The 19,522-nt window shown below is 38.6% G+C and overlaps 2 protein-coding genes across 2 annotated transcripts; one reads left to right on the top strand and one right to left on the bottom strand.

The window, feature by feature from the left end:
- Window positions 1–4,193: 4,193 nt before the first annotated feature.
- LOC307060481 (uncharacterized protein C12orf60) lies at window positions 4,194–4,926 on the top strand (the record flags this gene model as incomplete). Its single annotated transcript, XM_079714978.1, is given in 4 exon segments — window positions 4,194–4,520; window positions 4,524–4,826; window positions 4,830–4,883; window positions 4,885–4,926. Coding segments are annotated over 4 exon segments (726 nt in total).
- Window positions 4,927–8,550: 3,624 nt separating this feature from the next.
- ART4 (ADP-ribosyltransferase 4 (inactive) (Dombrock blood group)) lies at window positions 8,551–19,254 on the bottom strand (the record flags this gene model as incomplete). Its single annotated transcript, XM_079715712.1, has 3 exons — window positions 8,551–8,757; window positions 15,976–16,684; window positions 19,084–19,254. 3 exons carry the CDS (start codon window positions 19,252–19,254, stop codon window positions 8,666–8,668), a joined length of 972 nt encoding a protein of 323 aa, XP_079571838.1. The 3' UTR covers window positions 8,551–8,665.
- Between the last annotated feature and the right edge of the window lie 268 nt (window positions 19,255–19,522).

Genomic DNA, 19,522 nt, shown 5'->3' with positions numbered 1-19,522 from the left:
CTTCAGAGACATAAATGATCACCAGGAACATGTCATGGGATCTGCTTTAAAAAAGTTGTTTTGTTGCTTTATTATAGTTATGACTAGGATTCAAGTCTGACCTGTTACTGCAAACACCCTTTAATATGGAGAAACAGAGTATTATATCAATACTGATAGAAATACCCATATTGCTTACCTTGTTGTGTTTCTGAGTTCAGTGGTCCCAGCAGTTGTTGGGGAGTATTGTTGCAGTGCTTTTTCATCTGGTTTCAACTGGATGTTTCTAATGGAATGTGATGACTTACAGGCTTTGCTAGTCTCTGCTGGGTCCCTCTGCCTGTCTGGTTCATCGACTGTTTCTGCATGGTTTAGTTCTCAGAATTCTTTTATTTTCTATATTAATATAAAATTGGTATATATTAAGTGATATTAATTATAAGTAATAATTATAATAATTATTATAATAATTATAAGTAATTAGTGCAATGGTAAAACATTAAAATTTTTGTTCTTTAATGGACTTTTTTGTTGTTGAAAAGTGCTATCCAACTGAGCTAATTCAATTCAGTAGACAAGATGCCTCTTTGATTGAAGCTCTCAGATTTTGGGTTCCCATCATGTCAACTTTTCCAGATATTAAACTTCCTTTAGCTTCTGTTGCATTTTGTACCTGTTGCTGATTGATCTAAGTTCTCAAGAGATATAGATGCAGATATTTTCAGCCAAATTTAGTTTTTTTGTGTGTACTCTTCTTTCCTGGCTGGAAGTTCTGCTCTTTATCACTATCTCTCTTGTTATCTTGGTTAATTGTCTTGACAATATAAAAACCTTAAAGATCAACTTGACTCTTTTCCCTTAAAGCTTAGATCAGAGTCTCCCATGCTTCTTTCTCTAGATTCTGTCCTAATCCCCACTGATTCCTCTACAGCAAAGACACATCAGAAGCAAGAAAATCACGCAGCCTCAGTATAACTTACTGGAAAGACCATGGGCTTTAGAATTGTACAGTCCCTATTTTGTGTACCCAGAGTACCACTTACGAGCCATGTAACCCTGGGAAAGGAATTTAATCTCTCTACTTTTTTTCATAGATGTCATGTGAGTACTAGTTTGTCATTTAGGGATTGGCATAAAAGGACTATGAGATAATAAATGTAAAACACTTGGCACAGTGCCTGTTTTATGGCAAAAACTTACTAAATGATAGCTATTCTTATGTTAACAACAAAAATTCCTGTTGTTACTGAGTGGATAGAGGATTTGGAGCCAAGATGCCAGCTAGGAGACTTGTATTGTAAAATTTAAAGGTGCTGCCCTATAGTTCTAAAGAAGGACCAAGTGGGGTATTAGTTTACTTTTGTCCCTCTGGGTCATTTTGCATTTGACATAGCCTAGGGACCCACCATGTAGGAACATGGGAAAAAAGGGAAAAAAGTATTGTGGCCAGTGTAGCCAAAGTATGTATGGATGGATAAGTAGGATTTCAACAGATGTGTAAGGAGGTGGGGTATGAAGGAGATGATGCAGGTGAAAGGAAAACTGTGGAGCATATTCAGGGGACAAAATTAATCCACTATGCTGGTGGCACAGAGTATATGTGGGAGCAGTGAAGGGAAGGCAAGTAGTGGAAAATTGAGAGCAGTTTGTTGATGACCTTAGATGCCGTGCTAGGAAATTTTATTTTATTCTCTAGGCAATACTGAACCATTGAAGGTTTTTTGTTATGGGATAATATTAGGAGGTTTGGATTTCAGGAAAGTCAGTTTATACAAACTGGATTAGTGGGTATGGACAATAAAACATGGGTTACCAACTCCAATGCTTATAGTAACTGGACAAGATATGTAAGTAATTGAAACACTTAGTGTAAGACAATAGGGTATAGAGGGTGAATGTCTAGTCTAAAGGGGACAACCTCAGCTCTAGGAAATTTCTCCAACTCAGAAAAAGGACTTAATGTTGCCAGTTAATTTCATTTTTTCAATAATCAGTAGAAATCCAGATTTCTATGTTTCAATTTTTAAATTTGCAACTGATAAAAATTTTGAAAATACACTGTGGTAGGTCAAACAAAGCATATCTGCTGGTTAGATTTTGCCTGTGGATTGCCAGTTTGTGACCCCTTGACAAAAATATTGAGATAAAATGTGAGACCATTAAAGTTGTCTAGATGAGAGTTACCTGGAGTAGTAGTTATGGGAATGGAAGGGAGGGGATGGATTGAAATAAGTTCAAAGGGGGGAGTTAACAAATTTTAGGGACTGATTTAATATGGGGAAGAGAAAAGGAAAAGGGATTTGAGCCTCAATAATGAGGCAAGGATTAAGAGGAGAAAGTGTTTTCTGAGGAGATGAGAGCAGTTTTGGATAATTGTATGGCATATACTGGTGCAGTCACTATGTGGAGATGACCAGTAGGTAGTTGGAAATGTAGATCTGGAGATCGGGAGAATTGCTGAACCTACGCCATGAAGTTTAGGAGTCATCTGCATACAGATGGCATTTGTAGTTATGAGATCTTGAAGGGAGAAAGTGTACAATATAATGGGGACAAAAACACAGCCTTGTGGCGCTTAGGAGACTGGAAAGGCATTGGTGGTATAAGGAAGAGAAACCTATAAAATAAATAAATGCTTAGAGAGGATATAGAAGGACCAGAGTTATACAGCATCATGGAGCCCTCAAGAGGAAAAAAATCTTGAAGTAGGGAGACGTATTCAGCAATTTTAATAATGCAGAGAACTCAAGATGGTTAAGGCCTGGAAATAGGCCAAGATATTTGATAATTAGAAGTTATTGATGCCCTACAGGAAAATAGTGAGGGATAGAATAAATTACAATGATGTAAAGAATCTCTCTCTTGAGAAATTTGAGAATTAAAGGAAGGAGTGAGATGGAATCATTACTTGAAGAGAAATCAGAGTCAAGCTTTTTTTAAAAACTGAATAGGGCAGTTTTTTTGTTTTTGTTTTTGTTTTTTTGCTGCGCCATGTGGCTTGCAGGATCTCAATTCCCTGACCAGGGATTGAACACAGGCCACAACAGTGAAAGCCTGGAATCCTAAACAACTGAGTAGGGAACTGAGTATGTACATAGTTAAAAAAGAAGGAAAAGTAAAGAGGGAATGATGGAGGATGCAAGATGTATTAGTCAGCTTGGGCTGCCATAACAAAATACCATAGACTGGGGGCTTGGACAACGGAGGTTTTATTTTCTCACAGCTCTGAAGTCTGGGAAAAATAAGATCAAAGTACCAGCCAATTCAGTTTTTGGTGAGGGCTCTCTTCCTGATTTGCAGGCAATCACCTTCTTGCTGCATCCTCACAAGGTGGAGAGAGTGAGGGAGGGAGCTCTCTGGTGTCTCCTCTTATAAGGGCACTAATCCTATCATACCAGGGCCCTGCCCTTATTACTTCATTAACCTTAATTACCTCCTAAAGAACCTGTCTCCAATTACAGTCATACTGGAAATCAGGGTGTCAACACATGAATTTTGGGAGGACTTCAGTTCACAGCACAAGAGAAAAGGGGAGATGATTGATAGAGCAGAATTCTAGAGGAAATACCAAAAGAGGATTGTGAACATTGGTTAGAGACATTAACATTTTTCTCTATTGCAGAAGAAGACGAGTTGTAATGAAAGTACAGAAAGGACAGGACAGACAGTGGGAGTTTGTATTAGATGGCCTTGATCTTCTTTGGAATATTGCATTCTCTACCTCCTCAGTCTGCTCTTATCCACCTTTCATAGTTACTTGATAGTTTATATATTCTGTCTGTGATTTTTAGTTGTCATCAGTAGGAAAGATTGGATGGAGTGTGCTTGCTCTATCTTAACTGAAACCAGAGCCCCTCTATGTAATTTTTAATGTTTTATCCAATCTTTTTCACTAGATTAGATGGGTATTGAGGGTAATACCTGCGAATGCTGTCATTCCATATGTCAGCTTATCCAATTCAGGATCTAGCATGCAATATTTGATATGTGGTTTAAATTTAACGAAACCCCCCGATTCTACTCTGTTTTAATTATTTTTTATTAAAGCACAAGATCATTTCTGTTTTGAAGCTTGTATAACTTTCCAACCTTTGATAAGAGTTATTCTCATGTTCAGATTATACTTTCAGTCTCTTTATGGTTGACAAATATACTTTTAGTTTTCATTTGGATGACTACTTGTTTTACAGTGCAGAAACATTTCTGCTGAAGAAATGTCTTCAGGGTCAGAAAAGGATAAAGAAAGGCTTGTTCAAGCTGCCAAAACGTTCTTCTTTCACATGCACGATCTTGCTTCCTTCACAAATGCACTCACCGAATTGTTTAACAGCAGTATGAACACTCAGGTCTTCTTGATGGCTGTGAAAGAAGATGGTAATGTTAAGAATGTCTTTGAACAGATGCTCAAAACTTTTAAGGAGATGCAATCTGCAGCGGTGGCAAAGCAGGACAGAATGCAAAGTGAACTTTTATGCTCCAGGATTGCAGCAACTATGTGCTCTATGCTTGAGAAGAGTAGCAGTGTAAAGGAGTTGCCACAGTAGGCCAAAGAAATGTTCAAAAATGTCCATACACCGGTCATTGCCTCTGTGATGAATAATGGTAAGATCCTGGAGAGTTTGGAATCTTCTCTTTCACTCTTGATGAAATATCCCATCATGAATCTTCAGTTAAGTGACGTCTATAGAAAAGACACCAAAGAGCAATCAGATGATACCACATCTGAGAAAAGCCCAAGTCCTGGCCCATCCAAAGCCACTACAATAGACACCTTGAAAAAGTTGCAGGATGCACTAAACACTGAGAATGCCAAGGATACCATCGAGTCAGCTGCAGATCAGATGGAGTAAATTGTCAAAACCATGGGACCAATCTTAGAGATCCTCCAAAAAGCCATAAAAAATGATGGAAACCAAGTTTTCTGTGTTTAAGAAAGCCAAGGACTAGTAGGAATGCAACAGTAGTGCTCATTTCTGTCAGAAAACCGATTCAAATCCTGCGAGCTTTTATAGTACTTTCTAAGACCTTGGATGCCAGACATGTGGTCTGTTGGGACATGAGTTTGAAGAATAGTCACCTGGCAAACCATTTACCTCAAGTTTTGCTTTATTCAAATAAAAATAAATAGTCAAAGAAACCCTGCTTGAAATGGCAGTTATTGAAGAGAATACATAGTTCAAAAAAATCAAATATGGTATTATATTTGAGGATGTTTCTAAACATTGTATTTCATCTTAAAGCATAATTGAAATAACCCTCAACTAATTCCCACTCTTAGTAATTCTATTTCTAGTTCTTACAGTGCGAGTTCCAGGTAGATGTATACACTATCACTAAATAATCTGGTTCAGGCCTAGGAACAAAACTTTTGCATTTTTGTCACTCATATATCAATTTCTGTACACTTCAGTGGCTTGCCTATCATAAGCCATCACTAAATACTTTTGATATAATTTATCCAGAAGTTAATAAGAATAATGAATGAGGAGTAATAGCATTTTCTTGCCTATGTGAATAAGATCAGAGCAGATGGGTTATTCTTTGTCTCCTACTGAAGTCTTATGATTAGGAGATAATGGAGTCTGAAAAATGGAAATGCTCTAACATTTTACACAAAAAAAGACCTAGTGCTTGTTATTTGACCATAATAGAAGTAGGATTTCTGAGATGTGCTTGTATTGGGGAAAAATTAGACAAATCCATTTGCCTACCAAAAAGTATTGAGCTCTCATGAACTGCAAATGAGTGTATGCTCTCAAGATTGCCATATTTCAAAAACAAACAACCCAATCAAAAAATGGGTGGAAGACATAAATAGACTTTTCTCCAAAGAAGACATACAGATGGCCAAGAGGCACATGAAAAGTTGCTCAACATCACTAATTATTAGAGAAATGCAAATCAAAACTACAATGAGGCATCACTTCACACTGGTCAGAATGGCCATCATAAAAAATCTACAAACAATAAATGCTGGAGAGGGTGTGGAGAAAAGGGAACCCTCTTACACTGTTGGTGAGAATGTAAATTGATACAGCCACTGTGCAGAACAGTATGGAGGTTCCTTAAAAAACTAAAAATAAGGGCTTCCCTGGTGGCGCAGTGGTTGAGAGTCTGCCTGCCGATGCAGGGAACACGGGTTCGTGCCCCGGTCCGGGAAGATCCCACATGCCACGGAGCGGCTGGGCCCGTGAGCCATGGCCGCTGAGCCTGCGCGTCTGGAGCCTGTGCTCCACAACGGGAGAGGCCACAACAGTGAGAGGCCCGCGTATCGTAAAAAAAAAAAAAACTAAAAATAGAACTACCATCTGACCCAGCAATCCCACTACTGGGCATATACCCTGAGAACACCATAATTCAAAAAGACACATGTACCCCAATGTTCATTGCAGCACTATTTACAATAGCAAGGATGTGGAAACAACCTAAGTGTCCATCGACAGATGAATGGATAAAGAAGATGTGGTACATATATACAATGGAATATTACTCAGCCATCAAAATGAATGAAATTGGGTCATTTGTAGAGATGTGATGGACCTAGAGTCTGTCGTACAGAGTGAAGTAAGTCAGAGAAAAACAAGTATCGTATCATGAACGCATATATGTGGAATCTAGAAAATGGTACAAATGAACCTATTTGCAGGGCAGGAATAGAGACACAGACATAGAGAACAGATGGGTGGACACAGGAGGGAAGGGAAGGGTGAGATGAATTGGGAGATTAGGATTGACATATATACACTACCATGTGTAAAATAGATAGCTAGTGGGAACCTGCTGTATAGCACAGAGAGCTCAGCTCGGTGCTCTCCGATGATCTAGATGGGTGGGATGGGGGAGGGAGGGAGGTCCAAGAGGGAGGAGATATATGTATACATATAGCTGATTCACTTCATTGTACAGCAGAAACTAACACAACATTGTAAAGTGATTATACTCCAGTTAAAAAAAAAGATTGCCATATTTCATATGATACCTAATAGAAACTTTGTTAAGAACAAGAAAGGCAATTAATAACTCTAGTTTTATTTTTTTCTTCTTAAGAAGTATGGAATTTACTACTTACTTTAAAAGCAGTTAATTCTAGTTCTCTATTGGAATTTTCCTTTCTGAGAATACCTAAGATTTTTTCTCATTTAAACATTTTTTTTTTTTGCAGTACGTGGGCCTCTCACTGTTGTGGCCTCTCCCGCTGCGGAGCACAGGCTCTGGACACGCAGGCTCAGCGGCCATGGCTCACGGGGCCCAGCCGCTCCGTGGCATGTGGGATCTTCCCAGACCGGGGCACGAACCCGTGTCCCCTGCATCGGCAGGAGGACTCTCAACCACTGCGCCACCAGGGAAGCCCTAAACAGTTTTTTGTTTAAAAATTTAAATCCTATTTTCTCTTTAAAAAAATGCTTGCTTCTTATCTAAATCTCAGAGGAGCTAAGTAGCCTGGACTTTCAGAATTCAAAGGTATGGAACTAGCTCTCACCTTCACCCCATTTAGCCCAATTAGTAGGGTCTTTAGAGACCTAGCAATCCCCCATCACCCCACTTATATTGTCTACTACCTGAAAGAAGAGTCGGAGAACATCCCCAGCTGTGAAGTTCGATGATTTATACTTCTTTTTAACAGTTTGCCCATAATGGGGACTCAATATATCTTTGATATTTCCCTGGTAATTAGATTTTTTTTTCTTCTTTATCTCCACATGCATACACTTGTTTTCCTAACAAATGTGCTTAAATTTGTGATGAAGGCTTAAAATCTAATTTGCCATAAAGTCCTCTGTGAATTAACATATGAGTTTAAATTCTAACTTTTGTAATATTTTAGAAGAAACCTGTGTGCCACACCCCATTACTGGCAGTGAATGAGATTCCACTAACATCTTTCATTAACTTTCCCTTTTGTTTCTTGGGTTTCTACGTTGGTTTGGTCTTGAATGCTGATAAAAATCTCTAAAAAAAATTTAAAAATAATAAAATTGTTTGACATCAGGGAAAAAAATCTCTAAAGAAATTTTATACCTTTAGTATGCCTCTGGGGCTCAACACTTTCTCATTTGATGAATTTGTCCTTTGCTTTCTAACTCAAGAGTCTCTGATTTGTTCCTAATATTTAGGATCATTAAATTAAAAATAAGGGAAAATCATTGTATTCATCATAACACCCCTTCAATTGTTTGAGATAGAAAATTTAATTCAAATTATTGAAGCAAAAATATAATTTATTGATTTATGTAATGAAAAAGCCCATGGTATACAGTTTCAGGCACAGTTGGATTTAGGGGCACATAGACTCTCACCAAGATTCACTTTCTTTTCATTTCTCATCTCTTCTTTCATTGTGTTAGCTCCATTCTCAGGAAGATAGGGTCTCTCTTCTCAGTGGCAAGATAGCTGCTAGTGATTCTAGGCTCATATTCTGCTTTCACTATTCTCCACTCAAAAAAAAAAAATGGCCCCCACCCCACTCCCAGCCCCAAAAGTACCCTGATTATGTCTCACAGGCTCAGATTGAGTCATTTTCTATCCAACATGAACCTCTGTATCCATGAAGAAGAAATATACCTACAGGTCTACCCATAGGCAGTGGACTGAGCCAGCTCTGAATCAGTTGATAGCTGGGCAGAATGATTCTCTACGGGGATTCAGGGCAAAAGGGTACAGGGAAGGCAAAAACCACAACCTTTTTTTATGCTCTACTTTTGGAAGAGATGATGACACAGGTCAAAAACAAGAGAGAAGCAATAACTACGGGAGTAGGGATGCACTTTTTGCTGGAAGCTGTGAAAACAAAAAAAAAAACATAAAAAGAGTCAAAGATGTTTTAGGTAGCAGAGATTTTTTTAAAAAACCACCTCATTTCTCCTTTGGTTCACTTTAAACTTCGAAAATTCCTAACAAAAATATTTGAAGCTAGCACTTTTAAAAAAATTAATTTATTTTTTATACAGCAGTCTCTTATTAGTTATCTATTTTATACATATTAGTGTATACATGTCAATCCCAGTCTCCCAGTTCATCCCACCCGCCCCGCCACCTTCCCCTCTTGGTGTCCATATGTTTGTTCTTTACATCTGTGTCTGTATTTCTGCCTTGCAAACCAGTTCATCTGTACCATTTTTCTAGATTCCACATATATGCTTTAATGTATGATATTTGTTTTTCTCTTTCTGACTTACGTCACTCTGTATGACAGTCTCTAGGTCCATCCATGTCTCTACAAATGACCCAATTTCATTCCTTTTTATGGCTGAGTAATATTCCATTGTATATATGTGCCACATCTTCTTTATCCATTCCTCTGTCGATGGGCATTTAGGTTGCTTCCATGTCCTGGCTATTGTAAATAGTGTGAAGCTAGCCACTCTTAAAAAAATATTCTCTCTTAGAGTTCTCTAAATGACAGCTTGCTTATTTTGAAGATGATAAAACAGGTATCAAGAGGTTAAGAGGTGTACCTCAGGGTACCCAGCAAGTTGGGGGTAGAGATCTCCGGATTTCCCATCTTTATCATCATCAGCAGCAGAATTATTACCATTACCATCATCCCCATCTTAATTATCACCATCTTTATCACCATTATGAAAGTGAACATTGATTAAAGGCTTATTCTGTGCTGGGATCATTTTAAGCACTTGCTATAAATTAACTCATTTAATCCACACAAAAACTATGAGGCATTTATCCTCATTATCCTCATTTTTTAGTTAATAAAACTGTGACACAGAGATGTGAAGAAACTTGTCAAACATCACGCATCTAGTAAGTAGTGTAGTCAGCCATCAAACTTAGGCAGTCTGGCTCAACTCTGTATTTTTAACCACTGTATTATCTCTCCATATATCGCATGTACATTCATCAAATTTTTTTTATTACAAGGTGAGCAAAAACAATTCATGCAGTCCTGTTTGGGTTGTGTGTGTGTGTGTGTGTGTGTGTGTGTGTGTGTGTGTGTGTGTATACTGCCTACACATACACACTCTTCATGGGAAAGGTTAGCAGCCACTAAGATGTGACTGATGGAAGAAACACTGAAATATAAAAAATTATTGTCAGGTGTAACTACTAACTGGGAGTACAATGGGATAAGGACATAGAATGAGATGGAAGATGTAAACCTTCAAAAAAATGGTCTAGGGCTTCCCTGGTGGTGCAGTGGTTAGGAGTCTGCCTGCCAATGCAGGGGACACGGGTTCAAGCCCTGGTCCAGGAGGATCCCACGTGCCGCGGAGCAGCTAAGCTCGTGTGCCACGGCGGCTGAGCCTGCGCTCTAGAGCCCACGAACCACAACTACTGAGCCTGCGTGCCTAGAGCCTGTGCTCCACCATAAGAAAAGCCACTGCAATGAGAAGCTTGTGCACCGCGGTGAGGAGTAACCCTCGCTCGCCACAACTAGAGAGGGCCCATGTACAGCAATGAAGACCCAATGCAGCCAAAAATAAAATAAATAAAATAAATAAATAAAATTTGAAAAATGCTCTAAAGAGTGGAATCTCCTTTTCAACCAGCCTTGCTGATTATTTAGCATAGAAAAGACATTTGAAGTAGAAAATCATTCAACTCTGTGATTGCCTCAATTGTTTGATGACCATATTGTTTGATAGGATGATCAGATGATGGGGAAATACTTTTCCATTACTTCCACATAATATATAAGATCCCTTGAGTTTCCTGGAATTTCTATTTGGAAAATTACCAACAGTAATTTTCAAAACCCCTCTTTTATTAGATAAGAAAAATTAATAATGCATACTTATTTCTAAGCTTTTGTCAAAGTTTGTGTTAAAATTGTATTATCTGAATTCTCACAGGGACCTAGGAACAATCAATACCGCTTTAGCAGGTCACTCCTTAGAATGATTCTCAAGCATTTTCTGTTTTGTTTTCTCTTCATTGAGGCTAGAGATCACAAGGACCTCTAACCCCACCCTTTCTCACTTTTTCATAGGATAAGATTCTACTGAAGAGTTGTCTGCAACTGATTGACAAGGAAACAATATAACAGAGAAAGATCATGATTTGAGGGTGTGATTGGCTTTAGTATTGAAGTTCTACCCCTAGATGCTTGACTGTGATCATTTTTGTTACTTTCACTGGACCTCAGTTTTCTCATCTGTAAAACGAGAGCACCTCCAGGGTTTTGGAAATACTATGGTCACCACCACTACTCTTCACTTTGCTTCACTGTGATTATGCTAATGTCCAAGTAAGAGACAAACATAGAGACATTACTATGTGGTAATCATACTCATCCTTCAAAACCACCTCTTAAGCACCCTTCATAATGACTAGGATATTAAAAATAGCTTATTTTAATTTTATTTTCTCAGGTTAAAGTAACTTTTCTTTCCTAACTCTCTTGATACTCTTTCTCTACCTCTCATATGGTCATTATCATTTCTACCTCACATTATTATTATTATTATTATTACTTTCACACAGGCAGACAATATATTTAGGAGAATAAATGAAAAAAATCTGTGACTTAAATTAATTACAATCTACAAACTTTCTCATTTCAGAACAACTCACAGTAACTTTACTTTTGTATCTGTCTTTACTTTTCTTCTAGACTCTTCAATGCTTTTTATTCCTTCTGTCCCTAGGACAGTACTTTTCAGATTGGAGGCTGTGATTCTATTAATGGTTTGTGACATCAGTTCAGTAGGTCATGGCCATCAATCTTTAATAATGTAATAAAATAGGTTAAGATAAAAAACACTAGTTAAATGCATGTGAAAAGATCAACTATTATCTTGTTATATATAGATTGTTGTGAACATATTTGTATATTTATATGAATGTGAAGGGTGTTTATAATGTCAATAGTCAGAGTCACAGAAGATTGAAACCAATTGTAAGTTCTCAATAACATTTTTGAATGGCAAAATAAATCTCCTGAAAGTGACCTACAGAGAAAATTGTCCTGGACTTTTTGTCAGAAAAAATGGGAAATGGTCTCACTTTTGTTATTTATAACCTGCTTGAATAATCTTACAAAAACCATTTAACCTTTCTAATCCTCAGTGTTCACATCATTATAAGGGGGTCAATAGCCCAAAGTACAGGTAGTTGTAAGAATTAAACAGATAATGTGTGTGAAAGCCTTTTGTAAACTAAATTTCTATAAAAATACCATTTGATTGGTGTATTATAACATGAATTTGGTCACCTCTGCCTTAGGTATACAGTCTGGGGAGAAATGCATAATTATTATGCCTTTTATCTCATGAAGTCTGAATCTGTGTGTTAGATTGTTCAGAAATGCATATTCAATCTCTTGAAAAAAAGCAAAAAAAAAAAAAGGTAAAAGTGACATGCAGTATATCTAGTTAATCTTATTTGGTGGTAAATGTTATCTATAACCTCTTTCTGTCAATATTTAGAGTGATGAGTGTTATTCTTTTAGAATATTGTCTATGGGACTTCCTTGGCGGTGCAGTGGTTAAGACTCCGTGCTTCCACTGAAGGGGTCCAGGGTCCGATTCCTGGTGGGGGAACTAAGATCCCGCAAGCCGCATGGCATGGCCAAAAAAAAATGTATTTCTTCCGTCTCTTCCTTTCTTTCTATTCTGTCAATATTACTGAAGTAGACATTTGTGTCATTAAACTGTTATCCCAGCTCCATGTGCAAAGTACTTTCCCAGAATTTTTCAATTGTGTTTGAGAGGGTGGGTAACAAGTGCTATCACAACATTCCCTCCAGGCAAGTGTTGCCCCCATATTATAAATGAAGAAACAGGCTCAGAGTTGTCATTTGCACAAGGCCACAGAGCTACTAACATATGCCCAGCTCTCACTGGTTCCACCATCTCTGCTCTACCCATCATGCCCTGTGGTCTCCAGATTCATCCAATTACTCATTCTTTCATCCATTCATCTGAGACAGACACGCTACTTCGAGGTAAGCGTGATGCCACAAATTGGGAAAATTACTTTGGGATAATTGAAGCCCAGAGTAAAAGAAAATAGGAAACAGTAAGTTAATAAAATAAAGACTTATAATGGTAATAGTAATAGTAGCTAAAGAGTTTTGATTACTTACTTACATGTGTCACATACGGTTCTAAGAGCTTTTGCATGCGTTCCTTCGTTTTCTCTTCATCGGAATCTTACAAGGTAAGTTTTATTTTTAAAAATTATTCCCATTTTACATATAAAGAAACTGAGGCACAGAGAGGCTAAGCCATTTGCCTGTATTCTCACTGCTAGTAACTGGCAAGATTAACATGCAAAACCACACTGACTACAAACAATTGACTACATTTTTTTCTAGAAGCATGCTTAAGAATTTTAATTATGTGAAACATTTTTGCAAATAAACCCCTCTTCTTTGTGAATCCAATGATACAGAACAGAGCATGTATTTGTGTGTCTACAGATTTTTGGCACAGATTATTTCGCTGAAAGAAGCAACATTTAAGGACAAATAACTAACATAACATATTTTGAGTCTTCCACTGGGCCTGAAAACATGTTTCTATGGTAACAAGTATAGGTCATGTGAGGGGTGAGAGAAGAATTAGAAGAAAAAGCTATTAGTTTAGAATGTCTTAAACAATTTTTCTTTTGCCAGCTCACTCCCGTCACTGTGTTACGCTACCAATTTGACCTCTTGACTCTTTGAAGGCCACAGATTCCTAGGAACTCTTTGAACTTGAGAACTTCCGTTACAACTTAATGGAAGCAATTTTGAAATACATTGAAAGACTAGGGAAGCTCTGCTCTTTAATCTACTGTCTCTCCATTGGGAGAACTGCCGTGTCCCTGGCTGACCTATTTTAAATGCCTTCATGTTGTTTTTCACATATTGCGTCTGTCAGATTAAAAGGGAACCGGAGAGGAAACATAAGTCACTGGCTTATAGGGACTTCTGGGGACATAGAATAGTTTGTGGCTTCTGCTGGTGAAAAAATCGAAAGGAGAAGAAACAGTTTCCTGAGAGGATTCCAGTTTCATGAGAAATTAGATTCTGTGAATTCCCCGGGCTGAGGTTAATGGTTAGTCCAGGTGATTGGTCAGAAGTCAAGTGGGCAACAGCAGCCATCTAGAAAAACAGGGCTGGGGAGACCACTGACCTTACTCCCTCCCAGTGAAGGACTCTCAGATAAGAAAAACAAGCCACCTCCCTTCTCCCATTGTTCATGTTTGCATCAATCTAATACTGCTCCAGGATGTTGGAATAAGCAGAGTGTTACTTATCAGTTAATGGAAATGACTGTCTCTGGCCTTACAGATAGGCCAGAGTGAGCAGGACCTTGACCTCAGTGTGGATGCCAGTTTGAGGACATTTGCAACACTGCAGCCCTGATGTGTTGAGAAAGGCTGACAGGCTGAATTATTAACAGCAGCAGTGATGATGGAGCAGAGGAAGATTCGGGAATATTTCAAAGGTAGACCCTGTAGCTGGGTTGCAGTTGACTTTGAGTGTAAACGAATGCACATGTGGATAAGGACAGTCTTCCTCTTTCTGAATCAAACAGGGTACAGCGTTTTCTACCGAATTTGCACAGCATTTGCTCTGTCAAACGACTGTGGCTGGCAACATACAAAGATAAAATGGAATCAGCCACATGTTTTTCTAAAAAGAGACTAACACATATTTTTATTGTGATAACTCTAATTTCTCCTGCTTTGGTTCATTTTTCACAATATCATCAAGGCTGTTGCTACAATACTGGTCTGATTGATACTCCATTCCTTACAGACTTCTAATGGTTTCTCACTACTTATAGCATGAAGTCTGAAAGTCCTTGGCATGGAATACAAGAGTTTTTTTAAAACAATCTGGCCCCATCAGAACTCTCCAGCCCCTGTCAGAGTCCTACTCCCTTTCTACTCTTGGCCTCTTCCTCTGTCTTACACACCCTACATTCCAGCCATCCAGAATTTCAAAATTTCCCTGAAGATACCAGGCTGTTTGAAATCTCTGTGATTCAGTGTATGCTTTTTCTGCTTGAAATGACTTTTTCTCTCTTTTTTCACTGAAAACCCCCATTCCTACTTCAAGTCCCATGTGGTCTCCTACTGTGAAGCCTTCTCACTTTCCCCAGAGAGAACGAGCATCTTCCTTCACCAAGCAACCATAACCATTGCTTAAACATCTGGTGTATACTTAGTGCTTTTGTGTGTAGACATTTGTTCATATTTCCACTTCTCATTAGACTAAAAATCCTCCTAGGATAGTAATTTTGTTTTATTCATTTTGTATCACCTGGGTCCTCCTATCCCAGTTCCTGGAACAGAGAAGACGATTAATAGATAGGAGTGGATGAATAAATCACACCTCCTGCTTTATTTGTAGCACTTCTTGTTCATGAAATGACCACGACAAAAAATGAGCTTGAGGGAGAAGGTAAAATGCTATGTTTTATGCACTACCTTTTCCAGTACAAATATTTACTCTCTGTCTAGAATGCCCCGTATATCTGTGCCATTGCAAAGCACATTTCCCTACAGGTAGTTGAGGAGAAAGAAGAGAGGAGAAACCAAGAAACAAGGTGAGTTTTCTCTAATCTGCTAATTCCACCATTACTGAAGGCCAATATCCATGTTTTTGGCCTTTTTCCCCCAAGCTCACTCAGAAAAACAACTTTTATAAAAGAATAGTGATAGAAAACAAATTTATGGTTACCAGGAGGGAAAATGGGGGGAGGGATAAATTGGGAGATTGGGATTGATGTATACACCCTACTATATATAAAATAGATAACTAATAGGGACCTACTGGAGAGCACAGGGAACTCTACTCAATACTCTCTAGTGACCTATATGGGAAAAGAATCTAAAAAAGAGTGGACATATGTGTATGTATAACTGATTCACTTTGCTGTACACCTGAAACGAACACAACATTGTAAATCAACTATACTCCAATAAAAACTTAAAAAAGAAAAAAAATTAAAATAAATAAATAAATATTTCTTTGACGAGATTAAAAAATAAATGGTGGCCTGCAATCCTGGTAAGAGTGGATTCAATTTGGATCAATAACAATACCTTTTAGCAGCTGACAGTTATATATGCTCTGGGTCCCAGTTGACTGCAGTTGCAACCAATTTCCTCTTGGGTGGTAGCTCGTATTTACAACTTCAAACAGCTCATAGGGAGGGACCAGGACCTCCTTCTTGAGAGAGAAGTCTTGTACAGGTGCCCCCAGGCAGGTCAATATGGTAAATAGAGTTTGATCCCCAAACTTCTGTGCCTCTTCTCTCAGGAGAGACGTGGAGAGGAATTGACCAAAGCGAATGGTGGCACCCATGGGGGCTTCCAAGGAAACGCCCTTCACCTCATGGTGCACCTCATAACACAGAGAGTCATTCCTTGTGACAATCTCTTTCCTCAGCAGCTGGATTGCCGTGGTCAGGTAGTAGTGTAGATATTTGAAATGGAATGAATGTTTATATTGCTGGGGAGACCTGGCAGCACTGGCCATGGCTCTGGAGAAGTCTGAACGAACACTGTTGTTCGATGAATAAACCAAGATGGCCACAGCATGTGCAATAGCCATGTTCTCAGGGAGAGCTTTTCCTTGTCTCAACCAGGTTAAGTGTGCACGTTGCCAGACCCTGTGGTAATTCCTACGAGATTCTACTTCTTTTGTAAAATAATCCCCTTGAATCAGGTCCTCCATGACTTGTTGGCTGCAGCCTTGGTACTGATCATCAAAGGAACTTGGTGCCAAGTCAAAGTCAATTTTAACGGCGACCTATAAGGAAAGAAAAATCTTGATTTTAATTTTTCAAATTCGATGGTGAATCTTGTTGACCTGAAGTAAATAGAGGGCCAGGTATTTCTCCAGCAAAGATAGATCTATTCAGGATCAGCAGAGAGTTGCAATTCAGGTTCTGTGACTGCGGTGCGCCATGTACAAGTCCCTAAAGGGCAAGGGAAGAAGAATGCTTTCATAGAGAAGAAAAGGAAGATGGGAGGGTATAGGAAACAGAGAGTTCATGGCTTTACATTCGCCCAGTCCTTGCCAGGAAAGAAGAGGTGTTTTTCTTCTTCCTGTTGGACTCTGCTATGTCGCAGGGCATGAGAGCTCCCCTTTCTGGTCTCCCGACTCTATTTAATTGAGGCTTCTGTTTTTTAAATTTTTACGGTGTGGTAGCAGATTTGCTACACTGTATAAGACCAAGTTGTCTGCTCAAAATCAGTATGTAACCATTACACTGATCCAGTCCTTCCTGTATCTGTGACCCATGCTAGATGTTGAATTTGGTTTGACAAATATTAATGAAAGCATAAAAAAACCTCATCTTCCCACGGAGGAAGTAACCCTTTTTGTATCAGTGAAAAGTCTTTTTGCATATTGAGTATTTTGAAGAAAAAATTAATAATCAAAGTTTAATTATACTAGCTGTTTCCTCTCCTAAACCCTTCACATTCTCACATTGGGTGTTGTAAGTAATACCTCTTTTATGAATACCTAAAACCTATATTAAGTCTTTGGCTTTGATTTAAGAAAAGACTTAAGTGATGAGTAATGTCGGGTTCTCCAAGGGGGCCCCCAGTAAATGACAACTCTCTCCTCTGCTCAGGACTTGAACTATTTAGGCTAAAATATAATTTTTACTACTGAGTGAGAACATGTTGGAGCACCCATCTTTAGGTCTGATGGCTGGTGGGCTTGTTAAGGGTAAACCCCAGAACGAGCTGACTTGCCCACTTAGCTGCAGGCAGTATTGGATTGCAACCTGTCCAGGTGAGATTCTTGCCATGGGAGGAACACAGAACTCATGCCTTTTGCCATTGGGTTAATTCCCAGGAGGAAGAAGAGCAAATACAGCATATCCAGTTACTCTTCCTGACGTTACCAGTCAAGTAACCTCTGTCCACCTCCAGGGGAGCGATTTGAGGAAAGGGTTGGACAGAGGTCAGTGGGGTTCCTGGTAAAGTCCTTCTTCTTAGAAACCAGGAGTGGGAAAAAGACATTTTCTCATGGGTAGCCAATGGAATATTACTTATTGATACCCAGTGCATATTAAATCAAAGTTAGAGATTTGAAGACAAGTTCATTAAGTATCATCCGTCCATAATTGAGAGCCATATTTTTCAGTTATCTAAATTTCAAGGTGTTTCCTTCTTGGCAAAGAAATGATGCTTTCCTAATAAAGAGTACTTACTAAGGAACATATTAAGAGATAAAATTCCATCCAGTGAATGTCAACAGTGTTGTAGCTGGAACTCAAAAGCATACCATTTGGTATTTTTACTATGTTATTTATGGTGAGAAGTCATCTAGTTGTGAGTAAACTGGAACAAAATTTTAAGACTGCTTAAGTGATTTTAACCGATAATTCTTTATAGCAGATTTGCAAATAGTTCTACAGAATCTATTTAAGCCAAAACAAAATAAAAAATATCTTCTATCAAACCTTGTAAACTCCAAAACTTTAATCTATTACTCGATATCAAATGGGTATTCTGTTTTCTTTCTTTCTTTCTTTCTTTCTTTTTTTTTAAATTGAGAGTTATGTTTTATTCAGTGGGAATTTTTAGGATTTCAAGCCCGGGAGATGGCATCTCAAGTAACCCCGAGAGAACTGCTCTGAGGAGGTGAGTGGGGAGCTAGGATATATAGGAGTTTTGTAACAAAGGGCAGGTACTCGGAACATCAAAAGATTACTGTTAATTAAAGAAGACCAGACATTAAAATGAAGGAATTTAGTGCTTTTCTATGTATGGGAAGATGTAAGAGACTGGGCTCACTGAAACTGTTTTCTCTTAACATTAGGTTATTTTTCATTATATAGAACTTTATAATGCCTCTTTTGAGTTGATCCATATGATACAGGATAAAGCCAAATAGACTTGGTTGATTTTGCATTATTTGTCCTACAGAAGCAACGTTTTACTTAAATTTTATGGAGAATCAAGAAAAAAATGCTATGCCTCTAGCTTCTGTGATGCCAAATCTGTAAACTGTAAAGCACTCCACAATTTTTAATAATCGTTTTCAACCCTCTTTGCCAGCATTATTTGTTAGTTAAAATGTCTAAGTGAAATTACATCCCAAGGGACTAAAGGTCATCTAAAGGTTGCACCAGGAGAATGCTCCATTGGAGCCCTGGTCATAAAGAGATCACCACCTCCATGGTAACTCACCGTGGGTCTCTGCAGACTTGAGCACAGCAGCAGGAGAGGAAGTTGCCCTCTTAGGAGCCAGATTCTCACCTCAGGGGCTGCAGTATTTGGGAGAAGACTCCTCCTGCATCTTTTGGTCAAAGGGCAGCATTTGTTGGTGTTAAAAGCACTTTTTCGTCCTTGCAGCTTCATCCTGAAGTCAGTTCTCAGGGTGCTCCTTTGGGGTTTCCTTGGGATGAGTCTCAGCAAGAACCTTCCTCGCCTATGTCTATGTTGAGACTTCTGTTGACCACCACCAACTAGCAGTTTCCAAGGGAAGAAATCAACTCCAACTCACTTGCAAAGCTGAAATCTCTGTTGAATAGCCAGACTTGTGCACCAAATAAGGGATTCTGAAGTGAACTCAAATTAGTTTCCAACTTAAAAAAATCCCGATCTAGTCTCTATGCAGGGAAATTCC

This window comes from Hyperoodon ampullatus (assembly GCF_949752795.1).
Source record: "Hyperoodon ampullatus genome assembly, chromosome: 11".
Classification (NCBI taxonomy): Eukaryota; Metazoa; Chordata; class Mammalia; order Artiodactyla; family Ziphiidae; genus Hyperoodon; species Hyperoodon ampullatus.
This window is presented reverse-complemented; position numbering and strand designations above follow the sequence as displayed.